Raw genomic sequence first — 24,237 nt, 5'->3', positions numbered from 1 at the left:
CGTGATTGATTCGTGAAAACTTAACTTATTGTGGGGAAGCATTATCACGGAGCATATGAAGGTGGCCAGGCATGGTTCTGAACACACCACCACTTTTTTACCATGCCAGTGTGTGTTGCAGTGTCAAGTTTGTATTTGCAGTAAAGTATATTAACTCGATTGAACACGGAGGTTAAATCAAAACAATAGTTTATTTTTGTTTTGCTTTGGAACTTTTTACGAGAATGGAAACAGGAAATTAACACTGAACATATGCAGCTGAAGTTAGATCTGTTCATCCCAGCATTCCAGGAAATCTGAGCCTGGCTTCACACCTTTAAGTTGTGATTGAACATTAATTCATGCATTTATGCATAATACAAATAGTATTATTTTCAACACCCTTTGCTGTGTTAGCTGAATTTTGCTTTTATAAATATTCCTTTCGTAGCCAGACAACCGAAATTGTGTGCTTGGAGTTTTAGGTTAACATTCATTTTGAAGATACTAGGGCTTCCAGGCTGACCATTTGCCCTCTCATTGTGTGCCCGTGTGATGATTTTGGGAATCCTTTTCACTCTATCATGAATATATGAATGAGTATAGACGTGCAAGTCATATGTGACTGTGTATATATGCATTCCTTTGTGCCTCGATACTGACGTAGATGGTCTGGATATTCTTTTTTTCTGTCTGCAGCTGACGCTTCCTCTGACACTTCCTCTGCAAAATTGGTTTGATGGAGCAAAAGCACTCAGCGCAGCTCGGTAGAAAAAGGCAACAATGCAACCAGTGTGCATACAGCACGGATCATGTTGGACATCTGACACAGCACCAGAGAACTCACACAGGAGAGAAACCCTTCAAGTGCAGTGTGTGTGGGAGGGCATTTTCAATGTCATCTACTCTTAAAAAACACTGGAGAACACACACAGGAGAGAAACCCTTCAAGTGCCCTGTGTGTGACAAGGCATTTACACGGTCATCAGGTCTTTATAGACACCAGAGAACACACACAGGAGAGAAACTCTTCACGTGCACTGTGTGCTGGAAGGCGTTTTCACAGTCATCCGGTCTTGTATCACACCAGAGAACACACACGGGAGAGAAACCCTTTAGTTGCACTCTGTGCGGGAAGGCGTATGCACAATTACAACATCTACAAAAACATCAGAGAACACACACGGGAGAGAAACCCTTCAGTTGCACTCTGTGTGGGAAGGTGTTTGCACAATCACAACATCTACAAAATCACCAGAGAACACACACGGGAGAGAAACCCTTCAGTTGCACTCTGTGTGGGAAGGCGTTTTCACAATTACCACATCTACAAATACACCAGAGAACACACACGGGAGAGAAACCCTTCAGGTGCACTGTGTGTGACAAGGCATTTTCAAATCAATCAGTTCTAAGGAAGCACCAGAGAACACACACGAGAGAGAAACCCTTCAGTTGCACTCTGTGTGAGAAGGCGTTTGCACAGGCATCTGCTCTGTTATTACATCAGAGAACTCACACGGGAGAGAAATCCTTCAGGTGCACTGTGTGTGACAAGGAATTTTTATATCCATCAGTTCTAAGGAACCACCAGAGAACACACACGGGAGAGAAACTCTTCAGTTGCACTCTGTGTGAGAAGGCGTTTGCACAGTCATCTAGTCTTAAACATCACCAGAGTACACACAAGCATCAGAAGATCCCCAAGAAATGGAGTCTGAAATCGGCTTGTGAAAGTCAAAGTGCTGCAATGAGCCCATCTCTCATGAAACCAGAAGTGAATCCCAGCTTGGACACTTTTAAAGGTATCGAGGTGAAATGTGAAGAAGTGATGAAGAGCGAAGAAGTGAAGGTGAAATGTGAAGAAGTGATGGTGAAGAGCGAAAAAGTGACGGTAAACTGTGAAGATGAAGATTATACTTCAAAATCGTACCTTCACATCGATGGAGGCAACATGAAGCGGGAGGAGAATTCTGGCTGTGAGGCAGAGCGAGGCAACTCCCAGCAGTTTGTGGAAGTGGAGGTGTGGGTGGACTTCTTAGACAATACAAAGTCAAATAGAGACCCGGTAGATGTGTAAGCTTGAGACAATGAAGCTCCAATAGATTCACCTTTGTCACGGGCCTTTAATGAAAAGAACGTGAAGTCGAACACTCTATTCCTGGGTTCAACCTGCAGAGTAAGAGCGACCAGTATTTGTGGACCTGTGGGTTGGGTAGATGAATTATCAGGAGCAAGAGCCAATAAGCTCCTAAGTATTCCACTGTTATATTCATATTTGCATTGATATGGTGCTTGGTTAATTGCCTCAGCAACTCAGTTTTGTTTCACATCTCATCACAGACACTCGAAGAGCACCTTCAAGTGGCAGCTGCCTCTGTGTCATAAGATGACCCTGCTGTCGCCTGCATGTGGGCATGAGTCTGTCAGTAGGGGGTGATGATTGATGTGTAATCTCCATTATGTAATTTCTGGATAATGTTTGGAATTGCCCAAATATTGACCATGACACCAACATGCAATGACCTACGTGTTTTTAATGACACAATAGTATGTTTTACATCCACTTAAGCAGACGGTGCATATTTGGTTTAATATTACTGGAGTTGTCAGGGGTGCCTGTGGGATTTTAACCTTGAACCTCTGCAATAAATAGAGAATGTGCTTCTACTTGGCTTCCCTCAATATGAGTAGGCATTACAGCCTGAATGTTTCTAACCAGCGCAGATGTTCCATTTAGGGGGGGGTCTACGTTTTACATGCCTGTTGAAAGGGCATTACTGTGGCCGAGAAGAACCGGAGCGACAGACCAGGTCGCTTCCACACAGCATAACGCAGCTGATGAAAAGATAATGCTGCCCGACTATTCGGACCACCCATACAGTGTACACTCACAGTGTACCCACACCATGTACACAGCGTACGCAGAGTTTACCCACAGTATACAGTCTGTCCACGCACAGTGTACACATACAGTAACAACAACAACCGCCATTCGTCACTAAGTGGCGGTGACGTCACCACGGCGCTTGTGCCAGGCTGTGTGTACGGGGCAGACCCAGGTGGCATGGGTTGACTGAGATGAGCCTCCTTGGGGGAGGGGATTGTGTGTTGAACCCCGTAATTGACATCACCGCCTGCTGCCGCATGACGTCACAAGATAAGAAAGCTGCTGCTCCACATTTACATCGTATTCTTTCGGTCTCTCGGTAAAGTCACGTAGAACAAAAACATTTACAAAAAACTACGTCGTTTTGATCGCAACACATGCAATCGTCATCAGGAGAATAAAGAGGGGGGAAGCTGCTGAGGCAGGCTGTTTTAAAGGTTTGAAATGGGTGTAGCCCAAGGGTCATAAACGGAGTGGGCGGGGCTAGTGATGTTAAAGTGATACATTTGCATGTAAATGTAAGATTGGAGAGCTACCTCCACAACGAGGGTGCAGAAAGTGAGAAATTGTATTGTGAGATTCGCTCATCTCTCAATACAATTTCTCACTTTAACATCACTAGCCCTGCCCACTTCGTTTATGACCCTTGGGCTACACCCATTTAAAACCTTTAAAACAGCCAGCATCAGCAGCTTTCCCCCTTTTTTTCTCATGATGATTGCTTGTGTTGTGATCGAAACGTCGTAGTTTTTTGTAAAAAAATATGTTCTACGTGACTACCGAAAGACCCAAAGAATATGAATTTCTGCAGTCACGAAAGCTTTAAGTCGAGATTTAAGTTTACATCTTGGTTGTTGTCGTGGTGGTGGTTGTTGCATTTGTGAACCCAGGTAGAGCCTCACTCCTTTTTTCTATCGTAGGGATACCAATTGAGTAGCAACGAGTATGGAATCGATGTCCTAGTTGAACATTACAACGCAGGGCCTAGCCGTGCGGGGACTTGCCTCCTGCCCTCGCCTGATTGCATTTGCTTAAATTTTCTGCTTAAGTTAAATTTGTCTTCACCTGGCTCACTACTTTTAAACTTTTTTCTATCTTAAATATTTCTACGTTTTATTTTTATTTTACCAGGCATAGCCTATTTGAGCTATACCGCTCTTTTTCAGAAGCAACCTGTCCAAAACAAAGTGGGCTTATCAACGTGTGGAAATATTTATCGGTCAAATACTATAAACGCGTGGTGATGTTGACTCTACATGTGCAGGGGAAAACCGCGGGATCCGGAGCAAAATCCACGCGACCATGGGTGAACGCAGGTTCAGCGCGGTGGCACAGCGTGCGGTGCGGGCTCCTGTTGAGAGAGCGTGAGAGTGTCAGCCAGCTAGGGTTACGTTGGGGGCATGATACTATGGCTGACCTGGGGACATGTGACCGGATGATACTGGAGGGGGGCCACCGGTGGAGGGGGCCAATTGGTGGTCACATGGTCCAAGAAGAACTCTAGAGAGCCTTCGGGCAAGGGGGTGAGAGAGACCGAGAAGGTGGGCGGGGAGAGAGGCGGAGCCAGCCCCAGCCCAGCCCGATACAGTAGAACCTCTGGTCACGAACGCTTCTGACCACGACCAAATCTGATTCCGACTAAAAAATTCACAACATTTTTTAATCTGGTCACGAACACATACTTGGGTGGTGATCAAACACGGTCGCGGCCGATTTCCCCTTCCGTGCAATTTATTTGTAAGCGCCAAATTTTCTGTTTGTTTACAAACAGCAGCGACCCACGTGTGGCGGCTTGCTCAGTCAGTCTCGCTTAGTAATCGGTCTCGGTCAGACGTGCGCTCATTCGCTGTGAACTCTGTGCCGTATTTTGTGTATTTTTGCATTAATTTTGCAATTACACAAAGCGTAACAGTTATGTATATAACTTTTGTTATATAAAATTCCTAGTAAGATATTAATTTTGTGAGTGTAGTCATACCCCTCCCCCCTCATTCAAGCCATAATTTAGAGAGCGAAAGCACTGAGTTAGTAAATCGCTAACATAAGAACCCGTTAATATCTTCTCGCATCATTCATATGATGATGCGGTGAAGTAAACGTTCATACGATATTATGGTGAATGCTTCCAAAAACAATACTGTACCCAAATATTAGTTAACTTACTTTCAATAGAAACATGAATTGCTCATACGAATATTCTTTCTCTCTCAGAATCGACCGACTGATGTAGCAGACGAAACAATCATCTTGTTGAACGATTCTAAACCTTGACGCGGCAATGTTAGTTTTCTCTGTTGTTTAAGGTTTTCTCAGTGTTATTCAATGTTTTTACACTTAGTTTACTATTACACTGTGAATTCTATGGCATAATTAACAATTTTTGTGCTTAAAAATCTTTCAAAAACAATATTTATATACAGTTCGTAGGAGTCTGGAACGGATTAATCGTATTTACATACAATCCAATGGGGAAATAAGGGTCGAGTCACGACCAAATCGGGTTGCGACCAAAGTTATGGAACGAATTATGGTCGTGACCAGTGGTTCTGCTGTATCAGGGGGGCCCTGAGAGGGGCTTGGGGTTCTTACTGTTGGAGAGGCCGAAGATCCATGTCAAGCTTGAAGCCTCCAGCCACGCGGTCCGGGACCCAGCTTGTGGTCCGGACCGGGATAGTGGAACCGCGTCTAGTTCCGCCGTAGCGTGGTTAGTTGGGTGGTCACCACTCGAGAGTGTGTTGTGTTAATAGCTTGGAGTATGTTGTGCTAAGAGTTGAATAAACGTGTTGCTCCCAAGACAACGTCTGCAACTCAGTGTGACTCACCACAAAGGTAACCGGATGGGTCTGCGCAAGCCTATTGTACATCCCGTTTGCTGGTTATGCATGCATATACCACGCGTGGTGTAGTTGTGGTTTATGGTGGTGTAAAGTATAGTGTTCGGTGAATTGTAGCGTGTGGTCAATTTTGTGATGTGTGGTGAAATATGTATGGCGTTGTGTATAGTGTGTACAGTGCATAGTGTAAGAAGCCTGTATGGGTTTATCCTGTTGTAATGTGAGGTTATACTGTTAGGAACGAAGTGGACCAGCCTACAATAGATTATATCGTCCGTCCGCCCGATGTCCGATTACGTGTAGCAACATCGCCCCCTACTGAAAACACTTGGCATGACCCTACAAAAACCTTTAGACTCTGTGAGGCTTTCCTGGCTAAACAAGTCTAACATTCCCTTATAATTCCCTGAGATAGCTTTTAATTAAAACATTGAAATTAAATAAAAAAAACTCACAGCGCCCTAAAGCCTACAGCTAGGCCTAAAGCCTAGAAGTAGGCCTCAAAGTCTACCTTCGTATCGTACCCCCGCGTGTGTGAAAGGGAGTTAATGTTTAACAATGTTACATTCCCTGATGTTTTAAAATAGAAACATTTACATTTAAAGCTTTTACATTAATAATTAAAACATTTAAATTATACATTAATAATTAAAACATTTAAATTAAAAATTAACTCACAGTGCCCTAAAGCCTACAGCTAGGACTAAAGCCTAGAACTAGGCCTCAAAATCTCCCTACGGATCGTCCGATTAGGTGTAGCAACATCGCCCCCTACTGCAAACACTTGGCAGGACCCTACAAAAACCTTTAGACTCAGTGAGGCTTTCCTGGCGAAACAAGTGTAATAATACATTATTTTTATATTCTTTGGTTATTCGTTCCTACCAGCCCACCCCGCAGGGTCCTGTTATCCGGGTCGTTGACGGATTACAACTCGTCACGATGATTGGCTCTGCCGGTCCTGGTCCATAGCCAATGGGGGGAAGCCTAGGGGCGTGGCCCTGACGTAATGGAAAGGTGACAGCTGTAAGTAGAGGATTGGTTCTGCTGGCTTTGGCCACAGCTAATGGGGAGATGAGTCAGGGGCGTGGTCCCGGGAGCCTACGAGGGAGCCTGGAAGATTCCATAGAGGCTAACCAGGATTGGTGGAAGCGTACCACGTGACCCGGGTATTAAATAGGGGTGGAGACGAACGACACGTGGTCAAAACGGAAACGGAGAAGGGGGCCACGCGTGAGCGGGGCTCCGGGTTGCCACGTGGCGGCGCGTCTCTCTCTCTATCCCTCTCACGCTGCCTGTCAGCAGCGTGAAGGAAAGCTGTAATGAAAAGTGAATAAAAGACCGGATTCCAGAAGTCGCCTCAACGATCTTTATTACACTGTGACAAATGACACGTACTCCTCAGGTGAAGAACAGGTCTGTTGCTGTCTTTCCGACAGACCTGTTCTTCACCTGAGGACGGCTGCTTGCGTTGTGGCCGAAACGTCGTGAAAATTGTATTTTATTATGTTGTATTTTTATTATTTTATTATTTCCCTTCTACGTGACTTTACCGAAAGAACCAAGAAGATGAATCCCTGCAGTCAGGAAAGCTTTAAATCGAAAATTTACAGTGGACGTTGTTGGAGGATACTCATATTTTTTATGATTTTTTACCCAAGTTAAAATCCAGTGAAGCCAATGCTATCATGAAATATTTTATACATTCAGTATAAAATCTTTTATACATTCAGTATAAAAGATGTCATGATAGTATTGTTATTAACCAAGCAAAGTCGTAACTTGCTGTGGTGCTTCTATCCTTCCTGCCGTTTGGCTGTTATCTCCGACTCTCTGAGTTGCATTGCCCTGTTAGGTGCCTCTGCATTAACGGGCTGGGGTCTCACTAACATGGCCACCATTGCTCCCTTAGTCTCGATGGCTCTGGCTGTGTGATGGGCTGTGTGTCTCACTGGCGTGACCACCATTACGGTGGTGCACTTGCGTGGATGCGCTGGACTCACAGCGCAGTTGGCAGCGCCGCAGCTTGTGTTACACATAGACATAACATTAACTTACTAATCCCCCTAATCTCCCTGCATAATCTTTCCCATCAACATAGTGCTAATCTCCCATTAACATTGCTGTTGTATGTGTAGGGACGGTACGCGCTGACAAGGGGGGATCGTGTGAGAGCGCGTCGGGTGTGGCTACATCGCGTGGTATAGTGGTGACGCGCGCTGACAGTGATGGATCGTGTGGCAGCGCGTGGTGAGTGGTTGTGTGCGCTGACACAAGCTAGGAAAAGGGATCGTGTGGCAGCGCGTGGTGATTGGTCAACTAGGGTGGGTGCTCACATCGAGGTCCGCATAGGCTCCGTCTCCCCGGGAGCGGAGGACTATAAAAGGCAATGCGCGCGGGCGCTCGAGGAGTTGGTAACCAGTGAAGATCGAAGACGGAGTCGGAAGAGATAGGGCCCTGAGACCCCTAGTCCCGCTGTCCTTGTAAGGGCCGGGACCCTGTGTGGCTCAGAGGCGAGACCGTGGGACCCGGGGCCTGACGTCCTTGTGAGGGCGAGGCTGTGGGACCCAGTGGTCGGGACCCATACCCCAGCCGGGGTGGGTTCCCTGGAAGCTACGGGGCGGGAGAGCCCGTGTGTGTGTAGCCGGGGGAACCGCGTAGCGTAGGCTGCAGTTGGCCACACGTGTTAGTGAAGTTGGTGTTAATAAAAGTGTACTACCCGTCAAGTCGTCTCCCGCCCAAATTCCTACATTACATATGCGGGGATGATACTCTTATGCGGCGATGGAAGCTCATTTCATGCGAATCTCTCTCTCCCTAATCACCCCCATTAACACAACTGACGTACTTGTGTCCGGGGATGGAATTCCTTTCCAGCTCAGACCCCGCTTGCTTGCCCATCGCCACATAAATAACCTCTTGTTGTAACAGCTCTCTCGCTGGTTCAGCAGTTCCACTGCTGGATTATTTTTTCCGCCTGAGGATGACCGCTTGTGTTGCGATTGAAACGTCGTGATTTCTTATTTTTTGTTTTATTTTATTTTTCTACCTACGTGACTTTACCGAAAGAACCAAAGAGTATGGATTCCTGCAGTCACGAACGCTTCAAATCAAGATAGGACAGCACCAATTCCAGTGTCGCTGGCATCCGTGTCCAACACAAAGGGCAAATAGAAATCTGGGAAGCCGAGGGAAGGCGGGCGTGTTGACGAGGCCATTGCGTAGCGCAACAAACGCGGCCTCTTCCCCGCACCGAAATCTCTGGCCCTTAGCAGTGAGCGCATCGAGCGGTTTTGCAATTGTCACGAAGTTGGGGACAAACCAGTGAAATGATGCAAACCTGAACAAAACTGCGAACTTCACCCACCAACTTAGGGGTTGGCCATGTGTGCACGCACACAGTTTTGTCAGGATCCGTGGCTATCCCGGACTCGCTAACAATTTAGCCCAATACCGCAATGTTTACAAGAGATGACAGTTTTGCGGTTTCAATTTGAGATTGACCACCCGCACGCACTTTGAAAAACATGGACCGGTAAAGTCGCTGCAAATGCTCCTGAAACGTGCGCCCGAATACAATTACGTCGTCCAGGTAAATGAGGCATTGGAGACCTGCCTAGACCAATTCTATAAGCTCGTGGAACATGGCAGGAATGGAATGCAGCGCCATATGGAAGAAACTAAATTGGAAGAAGCCTTGGAGTGTTGGGAACGCGATTTTAGGCCGAGATTCTTCATCCAAGGGCAGCTTACAAAATCCTGACAACAAATCGAGGGTCAAAAATAACCACGCCATAGAAATTTTGTTCAGCTTGCGGAAATCTATGCAAAAGCGCAGACTCCCATCCCGTTGTTTTTAAATCAAAACAATGGGAGCCCCCCACGGGCTGGTAGAGGGGGAAATGTCCGCAGCCAACATCTCGTCAACTGCCTGGCAAACGTGATCCTTCTCCCTGGGACTGAGCCTATACGAATTCTGCCTTGATTTGAAGCTTTCGTGAATGCAGGAATCCATACTCTTTGGTTCTTTCAGTAAAGTCACGTAGTTAGAAATAAAATAAATATATAAACATAGACATAACTTCAACCGAGATGGATACAAATTGAGAAATCATTGGAAGGATTATGAGACCTCCTTTACCAGTGGCAAAATATAGTAATAGGTTTTTACCCTTTCAACTGGTACAAAAACTGACACCTTTATACAAGGCATCATGTTTGCAATAACCACAACACAAGCAGTCAAAATGCAAACAAAAAGAAGCAACTCTGATGATAATATGCACTGTCCTTGAAGTTGATTGGTCCACACCCGAGACAGCATTTCTTAGAGCCTAGTCTCCATTGGTGTTGGACCAGACGACGCCAAAAGGCGTGCAACTCAAAGACAGCACACTATCTAGAGCAGGGGTCCTCAAACTTTTTAAACAGGGGGCCAGTTCACTGTCCCTCAGACCGTTGGAGGGCCGGACTATAGTTAAAAAAAACTATGAACAAATTCCTATGCACACTGCATATATCTTATTTTGAAGTGAAGAAACAAAACGGGAACAAATACAATATTTAAAATGAAGAACAAGTAAAGTTAAATCAACAAACTTTCCAGTATTTCAATGGGAACTATGGGCCTGCTTTTGGCTAACGAGATGGTCAATGTCCGGTTCCATATTTGTCACTGCTAGTCGTAACAAGTGATGCAAGTGTGCATCCGTTAGTCTAGATCTGGTTGGAGGTTTCAAATGTTTCATTCTGGAAAAAGTCTGTTCACAGACATAAGTGCTGCCAAAGATGGTTGCCATTTTGAGTGCATGGTTCCTGCTTGACTTGAATGCATCTTACAGAGTCACAATTCTGCAGTTCAGCCAGTTCCATTTGGTAAATTGTATCCACATTTCGATTTAAAGCTTTCGTGACTGCAGGGATTCATCTTCTTGGTTCTTTCGGTAAAGTCACGTAGAAGGGAAGTAATAAAATAATAAAAATAAAACATAATAAAACAATTCTCACGACGTTTCGGCCACAACGCAAGCAGCCGCCCTCAGGTGAAAACCAGGTCCGTCGAGGCGACAGAGTCTGAATGAAACAGCACACGAGCTTGGAGCATATATATAAGCTGGGCGCATTGACAAAGGAATTTGCATATCAAAAGGAATTTAGCATATTTATGGGAAATGCAGGAATGTGATTAGTACTGCATATGCATGTGCATTATGCAGGATTAACAGCATCAAAGGGAGCTGCAGTTACTGCTGCTGCAGCAGTTGCAGCAGCAGCAGCAGCAAGTGCAGCAGCAGCAGCAAGTGCAGCAGCAGCAGCAAGTGCAGCAGCAGCAGCAAGTGCAGCAGCAGCAGCAAGTGCAGCAGCAGCAACTGCAGCAGCAGCAGAAACTGCAGCAGCAGCAACTGCTGCAGCAGCAGTAACTGCAGCTCCCTTTGATGCTGTTAATCCTGCATAATGCACATGCATATGCAGTACTAATCACATTCCTGCATTTCCCATAAATATGCTAAATTCCTTTTGATATGCAAATTCCTTTGTCAATGCGCCCAGCTTATATATATGCTCCAAGCTCGTGTGCTGTTTCATTCAGACTCTGTCGCCTCGACGGACCTGGTTTTCACCTGAGGACGGCTGCTTGCGTTGTGGCCGAAACGTCGTGAGAATTGTTTTATTATGTTTTATTTTTATTATTTTATTACTTCCCTTCTACGTGACTTTACCGAAAGAACCAAGAAGATGTATCCACATTCTCAATGTCAATAGAAAATGGGTTACGGAAAAGCTGTATGTCCTGTTCATGGAGATGAAGCTCTTTAAATCTAAATTGGAACTCCTTTTGCAATTTTTGCAGTGAATCCACACATGTTTTGTTTGGGAATGCAACCAATGGTTTTTCCGCTAACAGATTTTGAGTTGTGGGGAGATGGCAGAAGTTTTCCTCCTTCACTTGTTTGATGAGGTCTAATTTTACTTCAAATGCTTTGACATATGATTGCATATCACAGATGAGCTTCCCCTTTCCTTGAAGTTGCACATTGAAACTGTTGAGTAGCTCTGTTACATCTGTCAGAAAGGCAAGGTGCCATTTCCATTCTGCATCATTGAGCTCTGGTACTTATTTGTTTTTTTTAAAACAGAAAAGCTGTAATCTGTGGAAGTAAGTCATAGAAACGTTTCAAAACTCTCCCTCGACTCAGCCAACAGACTTCTGTGTGGTACAGAACATCTTCATAGTCAACATTTAGCTCAGACAGAAATTCCTGAAATTGTCTGTGGTTTAGTGCATGAGCTCTAATGAAGTTAACAGAGTCCCACTTCAGTGATTTACTACACAGCGCTTGTTGGTGGATGAGGCAGTGTATGGCTATTGGATGAGAATGGTTATGTTTGTCCATCTCTTGGTTAATGCGAGCAATTACTCCTTTCTTAGACCCCACCATGCTAGGAGCACCATCAGTTGTCACACTGGCTAGTTTAGCCCAGTTCAGCTCCAAACCATTCACAGTTTGGCAAACCTTTTCATAGATATCCTCTCCTGTAGTTGTTCCTTTGATGCTTTGTAGTGCAGCAAGCTCTTCTGTGACTTCGAAATAGTCATTCGTCCCACGAATAAAAATTAGAAGTTGTGCAGAATCACGAACATCATTGCTTTCGTCGAGTGCCAAGGAAAAATAGGAAAGTTTTTTTTGTGGAGTTTTGCAAATGCTGATGGAAATTGTCTCCCATTTCTTCAATCCTCTGTGTAATTGTAGGTCCTGAAAGACTCACAGTACTAAATAAATCGGCCTTCTCTGGACACATCTCTTTGGCAACAGAAAGAAGGCATTCTTTAACAAATTCTCCCTCAACGAATGGTCTGCCAGTGCACACTATTAGCTTGGCAACTTGAAAACTTGCTCGCAGTGATGAAATATTTAGTTGCTTCTGCTTCACAAAAGTATTTTGCTGAGTTGTTAATGTATTTTTCAGTTTTAATATTTTATCTTTTCTCACTTCTCCGACCAAACAATCATATTTATCTTTATGTTGAGTTTCATAGTGTCGACGTAAATTGTATTCTTTGAACACATACACTATATTCTGGCATATCAGACACACAGCTCTTTCCTTGTACTGCATGAAAAAGTAATCATAAGTCCACTGTTTTTTGAATATCCTACACTCCAAGTCAATTTTTCTCTTTCTTGACATCATTGTTTCCTAGGGAGTCAAAATTGCTATTAGTAAAATACCAATATATATACAGCGCTACAAAAACAATATACCAGCAATAACTTTGCCCACACAGAGACATAAAGACTGCACTGCCCATCAATGCAGTCTGATTGGGGGAACTCCGCTTTTACCCCAGGCTCACACTGGTGCGGGTGCCATTAAAAAGTTAATTACACCTGCAGTTTTGTTCACAGATCGCAGTGCGATCTGCGAACTCACATAGGAATCTGATCGCATGGGGGAGAAGACCCATGCGATCCGATTCCACTGCAGGAAAAAAGAAGGCACATGTGCCTTTTTTCTTCCGAATCTAATGCAAGTTCAGCCATACAAGCATATGGCTGAACTCGCACTGCTCAGAGATCGCAACAGTATGAACCGGGGCTTACACAACATACAAAATATAACCTCATACAACTGAATAGCAATCAGAATATAAATGCACTTACTGTCATTTAAATTGGGTTTCCTACTCCTCGGCTGTCTGTCACTGACCAGCACGGGAAAACAGCAGGCAGCCCCTCCAGAGATCAGAGATCACTCTGTTATTACCCCTCTATCATTTACTCAGCACACAGGAATATCACTGGGAGTGGAGCCGAGGGGCAAGTGAGAGAGCTGAGGGAGGGAGAGCCAGTCAAGCGCAGCCAGGGAAGGGCTGGCAGCCTTAGGCCTGGGGGCAAGTCCAGTCAATTGGCCCATTGAACCATTCACCAGCGCAGCCCAATGAGTGCCCACCGCCGCAGCTCAATCATTGCCCACCGCCGCAGCTCAATCAGTGCTCACCAGCGCAGCCAAATCAGTGCTCGCCACCGCAGCCCAATCAGTGCCCAACACCGCAGCCCAATCAGTGCCCAACACCGCAGCCCAATGAGTGCTCACCAGCGCAGCCCAATTAGTGCTCACCAGCGCAGCCAAATTAGTGCTCACCACCGCAGCCCAATGAGTGCTCACCAGCGCAGCCCAATTAGTGCTCACCAGCGCAGCCCAATTAGTGCTCACCAGCGCAGCCAAATTAGTGCTCACCACCGCAGCCCAATGAGTGCTCACCAGCGCAGCCCAATTAGTGCTCACAAGCGCAGCCCAATTAGTGACCATGGGCCAGATAAATGGCCTCGGTGGGCCGCATGTGGCCCGCGGGCCGTAGTTTGAGGACCCCTGATCTAGAGTATTGATAGCTCGGGGTAAGCATTTACACTATGAGACCTCCTGTACCAGTGGCAAAATATAGTAATATGTGATCGGCTCTGCTGGCCTCAGCCCGCAGCCATTGGGACGTCGAGCCAGGGACGTAGCTCTGTGGCTGCAGCTCTGTGGCTGCATAGCAACATCTGGAAGGTTCCAGGGGTGAGGCTGAGGATTGGCTGCGTGGTATCACGTGGGCCAGGGGTTATAAGGGGTGGAGAGAGACAGCTCGAGGTCAGTGTAGAGAGGGGCTGAAGAGAGACCACGTCTGTGCCTCCGGCACGCCAGCGGCCACGTGGCAGACCGGAAACTGTCTCCCACATGCCGTCAGCCAGCAGTGTGAGGGAGCGAGAAAGCGAGCGAACGCCACGCTCAAGGAACGGGAGCAACAGGGAAAAAGGAACCCAGCGTGTGAGGGAGCTGTGTAATGAAGAACGAATAAAGAAAAGACAATCGTCCAGAGCGGATTTATTACACATGTGCATTTTTCTGAGATGGCATCAAGAGGCTGCAAGCATCCGGCAGACGCATTTTGCTATGTTTGCGGCCAATTTATCAAGACAAGAGCAAAAAAGTACTCTGTGGAAGCATCTGCTAAGATGTGTGAGGCCTACAAGGCATATTTCAGCATGCTTGTCGGGAATCAAGACAAACTATGGGCACCTCATTTCACCTGCGAGCAATGCAAAACAACTCTGGAAAGTAACATGGACAATTGTTGCTTGGAATTTTATTTTATAACATTTGTTAAAACATTTAAATTGTAAAAGTGTTACATTTCAAAATGTTTTACAATTTTGAATGTTATTGAAAATATATATCATATATGAAAAATGTTGCGAGAATCTCTTACACATTAGTAATGGGTGAAATAAATGTATTTTTGTAGAATGGTACAGAGGGGAAAAGAGAGCCATGGAGTTCGCAATCCCAAGCATTTGGCGGGAACCCACTGACCACTCAAGCAACTGCTACTTCTGCATGGTGGACCCTTCCAAACGTCGGACTGGCAAGAATGCAAATGCTATCACGCCCCGGTGCCACACTGCCATGAGCTCCCAGTACCCACTCCGCCGGAGAGAGAGCAACCATCTTTAGAAGAGCAGCAAGTCAGAGAGCAAGGAAGATGTTGTAGGTCCAGATGACAATTTCAAAGGTGGAGCTAAGGAGAGAAACCCATACTACCCCAACCAAAAAGACCTCAACGACTTTTGATGTCTAGTCTCAAGCAGTGGAACTTGTTGGATGAAAGTGTGCAAGTTGCAGATCAGAGGAAGCGTCATCAACCTTTTTGCAGCTTCTTCACCCGACAAGCCGGGCTCTGCTTCTGCCACAATGTAACCAGTCTGTTGGAGGCAATTGGAATCGCCTGTAACTAGAATGAGTGGCGCTTCTCAATTGACAGCTCATCCAGGAGCCTCAAAGCCGTGCTGCTCCATAATGGTAACAAGTACCCGTCTCTTCCCCTGGCTCACTCGGTGCACCTCAAAGAGGATTACAACAGCATCAAGACCTTGCTGGATCCTTGCCTTTGGGACAGCAAGGCGAACTACCACAGGTGGGACTGGCCACAGCGGACCGAGTTCTCTGTGGGGAGGAACGTCAAGTGGGAGCAACTGGTGGACCCCAGAAGGTGCCGATACCACCACTGCACATAAAATTTGACCTTATGAAACAATTTGTCAGAGCTGTAGATAAGGCATCAGCAGACTTCAAGTCCCTTCAAGACTTCTTCCCTAAGCTGTCTGAGACAAAGGTTAAAGCTGGTGTCTTCGTCGAACCACAGATAAAGAAGATCCTGGAGTGCAATGAATTCCCCAAAAAGATTACTAGTAAGGAGAAAGCGGCTTGGAACAGCTTTGTCGCAGTGGTTCGGGGTTTCCTGGGCAATCACAAGGTCGAAAACTATGTGGAGCTGGTTGAGAATCTGGTGAAGAACTACGGCACAATGGGCTGGATGTCCCTCAAAGTCCATATCCTTGATGCTCATCTTGATAAATTCAAGAACATGGGAGCGTACTTGGAGCAAGGCGAGTGCTTCCACCAGGATATATTGGACTTTGAACGCCGCTACCAAGGACAGTATAACGTGAACATGATGGGAGACATTTGGGGGCTGATTCGTGAAAGTGATTTACAGTATAATCATAAATCTAAAACTACTCACTTCTAAATCTTTTGTAGTAATTTTTGTATTACTTTAGTATAAATACATGTCAATTTTGATTAAGATTTTCTATACTTTTTAGGCATAAGCAATTACGAAATAACACTTACTACTCAAGAACAAAAATTGTGTTACATAGTGTAATTATCACCAGCACGAATCATCACCACCACCAATAATCATCACCACCACCCGCCCATCATACCCACCACCCATTACTCATCATCATTACCACCACCCATCACCATCATAAACCATCACCCATCACCCAACCATCATAACCACCATCACCACCCATAATAAGCATCAACACCCATAATCATCACCATTAACACCAATCAACCACCTATCAACACCACCATCATAATCACCACCCATCAACCATCATCACCAACCATTATTGCATTATCATCTTCACCACCCTTCATGATTACCACTCATCATCATCAATGTTGCAGAGTGGACGACCGGCGACCGTCCAAGCGCGGCTCGATGTCCGTGCAGAGTTCGAGCGACGTCTCAGTGCGGGGGATAGGAGGGGGGGGCCCAGGTCATGGCGAACGTGGACCCCGGGGGGCCTCCTGGCAACCCACGTCCGTGGGGCCCCGGTGCCCTCTCTCTAGAGAGCTCCAGGTCGATCAAACTCAAGGTGGTGGTGTGGTTTGTGTGGTATGCCGATGGTAGCCACGATCTGTCTTGGTGATGGTGGTGTAGTGAGTCTGCTGGTGGTAGCGGTGATCTTTGTCTTGGCGAGGTTGGTGGTGGTGTAATTGTGGGATGTTGGTGGTTGTGGTGATCTTTGTCTTGGTGAGGTTGGTGGTGGTGTGGCGAGTCTGTTGGTGGTAGCGGTGATCTTTGTCTTGGAGAGGTTGGTGGTGGTGTAATTGTGGTATGCTGGTGGTTGCGGTGATCTTCATCTTGGCAAGGTTGGTGGTGTGGTAATTGTGGTATGCTGGTGGTAGCCGTGATCTTTGTCTTGGTGAGGTTGGTGGTGAGTGGCGAGTATGCTGGTGGTAGCCGTGATCTTTGTCTTGGTGAGGTTGGTGGTGTGGGGTGCGGTAGTGGTCAGCGCTACGAACCCGGTAGAGGCCCGAGTTTGATTTCCGCTCACGGCCAACACCAATGACAATAATCTGAACTGGTCCTGGGCCTCCCCTAGGTCGACTCGGCCTCAAATGAGCACCTGGTGCGGTGTGTCGTAAACATCGCCACTGGGGGGAGACAAAGGCAGTCATGTGCCGTGCTAGACCTCATAGGCGCTACTCGCTAACAGCACCTGTCCCTTCAGTCTGTTAAGGCTATACGGGGGATCTTTGTCTAAGTGAGCTTGGTGGTGGCAATGGTTGACAGTGGTAGTGGTTTATGGTGGTAGTGGTGATGGTGACAGTGGTAGTGGTGAGGATGGCTGCTGGGAGCGGTGACGGTAAAGTTGGTAGTGGCACAACAAAGATCCCCCGTGTAGCCTGTAACAGGCTGTAGGGGCAAGTGCTATAGTTAGTACTGAGTAGCAGCGTCTATGAAGGCCGGCACTGGGGGCACACAGAGGACATGGGTGTCCAACACCAGGCGATGTTTACTACACTATCACCACCGCTGCCCCAGGTAACTCACTTAAGGCTGAGTCGACCTAGGGGAGGCTCGGCCGGTTCAGATAATCGTCGCTACCGGCGGTGGTGGCCGTGAGCGGGAGTCGAATTCAAGTCTGCGGGGTTTGTTGCGCAGCGTAGCGCCAAGCATGTTACCAGGTGTAAAGCCCCAACTGAGCTGCTACCTAGTTCTTTCAGAAGCGACCTGGCCACCACAACATGATAGCAGCTCAACCAAGTGACTGATAGAATAATCGCGTGGGAATTTATAACGCGTGGTGACGTCGATTCTCAATGTGGAGGGGAAAAACCGGAGGACCCAGAGAAAAATCCACGTGACCAAGGCGAGAGAGAGACGCAACTCCAAATATACAGCAGCAAGCAGGCATTGTCAGGGTCGAGATCAAACCCACGACCTCCTGCATACCAGGCGAGGTAGTTAACATCCCGCCACCGCGGCACCTACCACAACTACCACACACACTCACCACACAGTTACCATGCACTCACCACACTCACCAATCACTCAACAGTCGCACACAAGGAGAGAGAGGCTGAGGGGTTCCAACTGAAGATACGTTTATTGAAGAGGCCTCCCACTTTAGATGATGCCGATCTGTGATACGGGAGAGAGCAAGGGAGCGAGAGGAAAGAGAGGGGGAGGGAGAGAGTTATCCGTGCCCACGTCGCCGCCGCCACCACCACTAGTCAGCCCTTGCTCCTGAACAGCCCCCCGAGGTTACACACGGGGGGAGCTTTGTCTCTAGCGTGCGTCGTCTGTCATCAGCGGTTCCTTTGAGTTGCCACACTAGACGATTCAGAGCTGTCAGGTTTGCATCACGCAACAGAGAACGCACTGCCACCGATCCAGAGGTTCATCTCATTCCCCTCCACCTCTCAGGGCAGCGGTGAGCCACGCCTATACACATGTACATACAAAGATCCCCCATCTATAGCCTCCAACGGTGGAGGGGCAAGTGCTGTAGTTAGTAGCGAGTAGCAGCAGTGCCTGCGAAAGCCGGCACTGTGGCACACAGAGGGGGTAGGTGACCAGCACCATGCCCAGCCACCTTTGTCTCTCCAGTGGCTATGTTTACCACACACCAACACACACATACACAAACGGAGACCAACACGGAAGACACCGACACACCCAGACAACCACACACACGGACACAGACGGATACGCACACATGGACACACAGACACAATCACAGCGGCACAGACACACCCACCCAGACACACCCACACAAACACCCAGATGAGGGTGACCGCCCCCCGCCCACCCGGCGTTGGGCTTACTTTGTTGGCAACATCCAACGCGTCGAAGTCGGGCGTAAGCCTCACGTAGGCCTTTTTCTCCCCGTCAGGACTGCGGGGAGACAGACACACGGACAGAGACAAACGATATGTTATGATTCCACTCGTGAACCCAGGAGATTGTGGCTAAGGATGTGGCTAATGATGTGGCTAAGGCCCTGGCAAAGGCCCTGGCTAAGACACTGGCTAAGACACTGGCTAAGGCTCGAGGTGTGACCGTGCGCGTGTGACGGTTTACCGGATCAGCGTGTTGACCTTCATAACCCCGATGTTGTAGAGCTTCTTCACCGCCAGCTTGATCTGGTGCTTGTTGGCACGCACGTCTGTGATAAACACCAGCGTGTTGTTGTCCTCAATCTTCTTCATCGCTGCCTCCGTCGTCAACGGGAATTTGATGATAGCGTAGTGGTCCATCCTGCACGAGCACAAACGCACACACATGAGTACACACACACACACACGAGTACGCACAAACACAAGTGGTGTGTGTGTACTTGTGAGGCAGCCACTCACTTGTTGCGTGTGTGCACGGTTTATGCATGGCACGCACAGTGTGTTTGTATGACACGTGCACGACACTCGCGCGCGTGTACGAGGCTAGCGTGTGCATGATGCTGGCGCGTGTGCGGTGCCTGTCACTTGTAGCGTGTGTATGCACGGAGTACGACGCTAGCATGTGTGTACGACGCTAGCATGTGTGTACGACGCTAGGGTGTGCCGCGAGTGCGTGATGCTGGCGTGTCTGTGCGAGTACGACTAGTCTGTGTGTGTACGATGCTGTTGAGTGTCTGCAAGTATGATGCTAGTATATGTGCGTATGATGTATACACGATGTCAGCGTGTGCATATGATGCTGGCGGTTGTACGCCAGTGTATGTGATACTGGCGTGCGTGTACGCCAGTGTGCTGTGCCCCTCACTTGTTGCGCGTGGGCGCGCTCTTGCGCGGGTACTTGGGCTGCCGCCGCAGCCGCAGAGTGTGAGGCCTGCGGAACGTGGGGGAGGTGTGCACCTTGCGGCGACGCACCGCGTGCACCCCGCGCAGCACGGCCTTCTTGGCCTTCAGCGCCTTGGCCCTCGCCTCACCCTTGGGCCGCGCCTCGGCCCCGCGGGCCTTAGCGCCCTCGGCCCCGCGGGCCTTGGCGCCCTCGGCACGGGCCTTGCCACCCTCGCGGGTCTTGCCGCCCTCGGGACGCCCCTTGCCGCCCTCGGGACGGCCCTTGCCGCCCTTGCCTTTGGCCCCCTCGGGCTTGACCCCCTCGGGCTTGGCCGGAGCTGCGGCCGCTGCTGTCGTGGCGAGGGGGGTGAGGAGTGTGGGAAGGAGGGGGGATAGGGCGTAAACAGTCGTTAGGAGAAACTCCGCGTCGTGCTCACAGCAGAGGTCGCAATCGGGTACCCGATACCTGGCTACCCGTACCCTACCCGATACCCGGCTACCCGTACCCGATACCAGGCTACCCGGTCGGGTACCCGTTTGCGACCCTGGTGCGGCCGGGTACGGGTACACCGCGAGTTACTGATGAGTAACCATTTGTCACTCATTTCCTAACGTCTTGTCTCTTCTCACAATTCAAGTTCCTAGAAACAACCCACCCGCGCCTGCAACATGGCTTCATCCCCGAGGTCGCAATCAGGTACCCGTACCCTACCCGATACCCGGCCGGGTACGGATACCCGTTTGCGACCCTGGTGCAGCCGGGTACGGGTAAGGAATCAAAACCTGTTTGCGACCTCTTGCTCACAGCAGTGATGGTGGGCCTGGCGAACCGTCGAAGAAACATGGTCACCCAAATTGCACGCTGCTTTTAGATGCAATATACACTACACTACTATACACTACATACCGCACACTACTATACACCACACACTAGTATACACTACTACACACTACCTCCGATTAGCACGGTTGGCTATGTTGCCAGAAGTTCAACATACATATTACACTCTACACTACAGGTACACAATACACTCTAAACTACTACACACTACAGTACACACACTACTGAACAATATGATCCACTACACATACGCTATACACTACACTCTACGTACTACACTACACTTGTGTGCCGAAACCCCCTCGCGGTGGCCAGTAGACATGAGCGCGGTGAAGTATGGTGAAACTACACAAATTTTATTTTACCAGGAGTAAGGCCCCACCTAAGCTGCTCTGTAGCTCTTATTTAGAAGGGACCTGGCCATCAAATGACAGCAGCTCAACCAATTGGCCGGTATCACACGGAGATTTATAGCAGCCAAAAACCGCACTAGTCTATAGACTCAGAGACCTATAAAGACTCACATAAACCCAGAGATTCAGAGACCCGTTGAGACTGAGACCCATAGAGACCGAAAGAAACCCATGCAGTTCATAGAGACCGATAGACTCAAGAGACCAACAGAAACCCACAAACCCATAAAGACTCGTGGAGATCCATACAAAAACTAAACTATTATTAATTTACCGGTTGTAAAGCGACACTGGCTATCACAAATGATAGCTCAACAAAGTGGCTGATATCATCGTGTAAAAATGTATAGACTCAGACCCATAAAGATACATAGAAACCCATACAGAGACCCATAGAAACCGATGCAATTCAGACTTAAACAGACTCAGAGACCAACAGAGTCCCATACAAACTGAGATCCACAAAAACCCATAATACCCACAGACCCATACAGACACAGATACCCATAAGATCCATACTAAAACTAAACTATTTTTTATTGTACAAGGTGTAAGGCCCCACTGAGCTATGTAGCTCTGTTTCAGCGGCGAACCTGGCTACCACAAATGATAGCTCAACTAAGTGGCTGCTATCATCGCGGGCAAATTTATAGCGGCCAAATACTCTTAAAAGAGCTTCACAGCTCTTCGGATTGCTCCAGTATGAATAAACATTTTGATTCTGAAATGTGGAACGAAAAACCGGAGGACCCGGAGAAAAATCCACGTGGTGACCATAACGGGGAGAGAGACGCACTCCAAATATACAGCCACGGACATCGTCAGGATCGAACCCACGACCTCCTGCGTACCAGGCGAGGGAGAACATCTCAGCCACCGCGATAGCATCCGCTGAGTGCAGCAGAGGGCTTTCATCCAGCAGTGGAGTACGCGTGTATACAGCATATACTGCATACTGTTCTCTAACCCACGTGTTGTTGTCTCGCCATCATCACCATGGTCTATTTACTGCTGGATGAAGACCAATGTGGTGTCTATACCCTGCGTGTGCTCTAATCCACGTGGTCCTCTCTGTCTATAGGTGTAATCACCATCACCATGGACGAGCCACTGCTGGATCAAGGCCTCCATCCTCCCCCTCACCGCCAGCACCGCTGGTGCTGCCGCTAGATGTGCCCACACGACAACATCGGCCACTTTGTTTAACTATCGTTTGTGATGGGCCAGGCCAAGAGCCACCGAGACTCCCTTACTCCCTGGTAAAATAAATAAGTTTTAAAAACGTTTAAAGTCGATTGGTGAAGCCTCTCTCTAAAGGCCTTAACATCAGTGCCGTCACAGGCACGCTGCACAACACTAAACGTTACTCGAGACGCACGCACGTTACATTACAAGCGACTTGGACCTTGGTCGACGCTAACGCTTTATTGTAACTTTACAAAGTTTAATCTCCCCTCGCTGGGAGTTTAGAGACAAAGTTGACGAAGGGCCGAGGGCCTACTCGCACATTGCCGAGCCTGCCGCTCGCCTAGGCGCTTCAAACGACCCCACGCGCCGAGACTTCATTGCCCTCGCGGGACTGAGCGGCTTCATCGCGAACTCCGGCGCGCAGACATCGGCGGGGAAACTCCGAGAGGGTGAAGAGAGCGATGGAGACGCGGGAGAGAGGGGGGGAAACGGGAGCACGAACCTTCTTTGCGCGGCTTGGGCGCCATGATGCTGGAGAGAGAGAGCGAGGGGCGGGGTTTCCCGGGCTCAGAAGCAGGGAGCTACGGGGGCGGATCTAAAAAAAGGGGGCGGAGATAAAGGGGCTGATGGGCGGGGTTTCCCGGGCTCAAAAGCAGGGAGCTACGGGGGCGGAGCTTAAAAAAGGGGGCGGAGATAAAGAGGCTGATGGGCGGGGTTTCCCGGGCTCAGAAGCAGGGAGCTACGGGGGCGGAGCTTAAAAAAGGGGGCGGAGATAAAGGGGCTGATGGGCGGGGTTTCCCGGGCTCAGAAGCAGGGAGCTACGGGGGCGGAGCTTCAAAAGCGGGGTCGGTGCTGAGGGGGCGGGGATAGAGTGGGAGGGGCGGGGTTTCCCGGACTCAGAAGCAGGGATTCGAAAAGGGAGGAGCTTAAACAGGAGGCTGCGGGGATAGACAGCGAGTGGGCGGAGTTTGCTGGACTTGGGAGCAGGAGGCGGGGGAGGAGCTTGAGCATCAGGGGCGGGGCTCGAGGTGGTGGAAGGGCAATGCAATTGCCCTTGACGAATGTGATGAGAAACTAAAATAATGGCTCAGTGAGCTTTACCTGGTAAGATGTGTGAGAATAGCTTTAACCCTTTCTGGAAAGAATAGCTGGAAATAATAGTTCTAGATTTGAAGCTTTCGTGACTGCAAGGATTCATACTCTTAGTTCTTTCGGTAAAGTCACGTAGGTAAAAAATTAAATTTAAATTAAAAAAATAAAATAAAAATCACCCGGTCGGTCGCTCTCCAGCCGACCGGGTGATTTTTATTTTATTTTTATTAATTTTAATTATATTTTTTACCGACGTGACTTTACCGAAAGAACTAAGAGTAGGAAATAATAGCTTTTATCCTTTCTGGAAATAAAACAGGAGTTGTGTTCAGGGGCCGTCCATAAATGACGTCACGCACCCAAGGGGGGGGGGGGGTCATTCATTTGTGACGATGTGTGACGCAACTTTAAATAAATATAAACAACACGTTCTACTTAATTAAATAGAATTGTTATAACAACACAAATTTTGATAAATTTTCATTATTAACTATTTGATTATTTAAATTTACTAAGGTCACCTTTTATGTATTCCATGAAGGAGCATTTTGCTTCTGCATGGGATAATGGTGAAGCATCCTTTTTGTAAAT

The 24,237-nt window shown here is 47.9% G+C and overlaps 1 protein-coding gene and 1 pseudogene across 2 annotated transcripts; one reads left to right on the top strand and one right to left on the bottom strand.

The window, feature by feature from the left end:
* LOC133361726 (zinc finger protein 208-like) overlaps window positions 1-7,042 on the top strand; it is a 41,897-nt pseudogene extending 34,855 nt beyond the window's left edge.
* Window positions 7,043-18,418: 11,376 nt separating this feature from the next.
* On the bottom strand, window positions 18,419-23,194 carry RPL23A (ribosomal protein L23a). Of its 2 annotated transcripts, none has more exons than XM_061580721.1 (5): window positions 23,057-23,194; window positions 20,096-20,462; window positions 19,415-19,591; window positions 19,159-19,228; window positions 18,419-18,472 (listed from the first exon to the last, which is right to left on the bottom strand). In XM_061580721.1, exons 1-5 carry the CDS (start codon window positions 23,079-23,081, stop codon window positions 18,458-18,460), a joined length of 654 nt encoding a protein of 217 aa, XP_061436705.1. In that variant the 5' UTR covers window positions 23,082-23,194; the 3' UTR covers window positions 18,419-18,457. The 2 variants fall into 2 exon arrangements, with proteins under 2 accessions (XP_061436705.1, XP_061436706.1); XM_061580722.1 differs by having other exon boundaries at window positions 20,096-20,459; window positions 23,057-23,159.
* Window positions 23,195-24,237: the final 1,043 nt, after the last annotated feature.

The sequence above is a fragment of the Lethenteron reissneri genome, unplaced genomic scaffold (assembly GCF_015708825.2).
Source record: "Lethenteron reissneri isolate LAM-NWPU_2019-01 unplaced genomic scaffold, ASM1570882v1 scaffold_121, whole genome shotgun sequence".
NCBI lineage: Eukaryota > Metazoa > Chordata > Hyperoartia > Petromyzontiformes > Petromyzontidae > Lethenteron > Lethenteron reissneri.
This window is presented reverse-complemented; position numbering and strand designations above follow the sequence as displayed.

Coding starts and splice junctions, on each gene's coding strand:
- RPL23A (XM_061580721.1), bottom strand. CDS start 23,081: ATGGCGCCCAAGCCGCGCAAAGAAG. Junction 20,463..23,056: donor GCCCAAGCCGCGCAAAGAAG/GTTCGTGCTCCC, acceptor TCGCCACGACAG/CAGCGGCCGCAGCTCCGGCC. Junction 19,229..19,414: donor AAGGTCAACACGCTGATCCG/GTAAACCGTCAC, acceptor GTCTCCCCGCAG/TCCTGACGGGGAGAAAAAGG.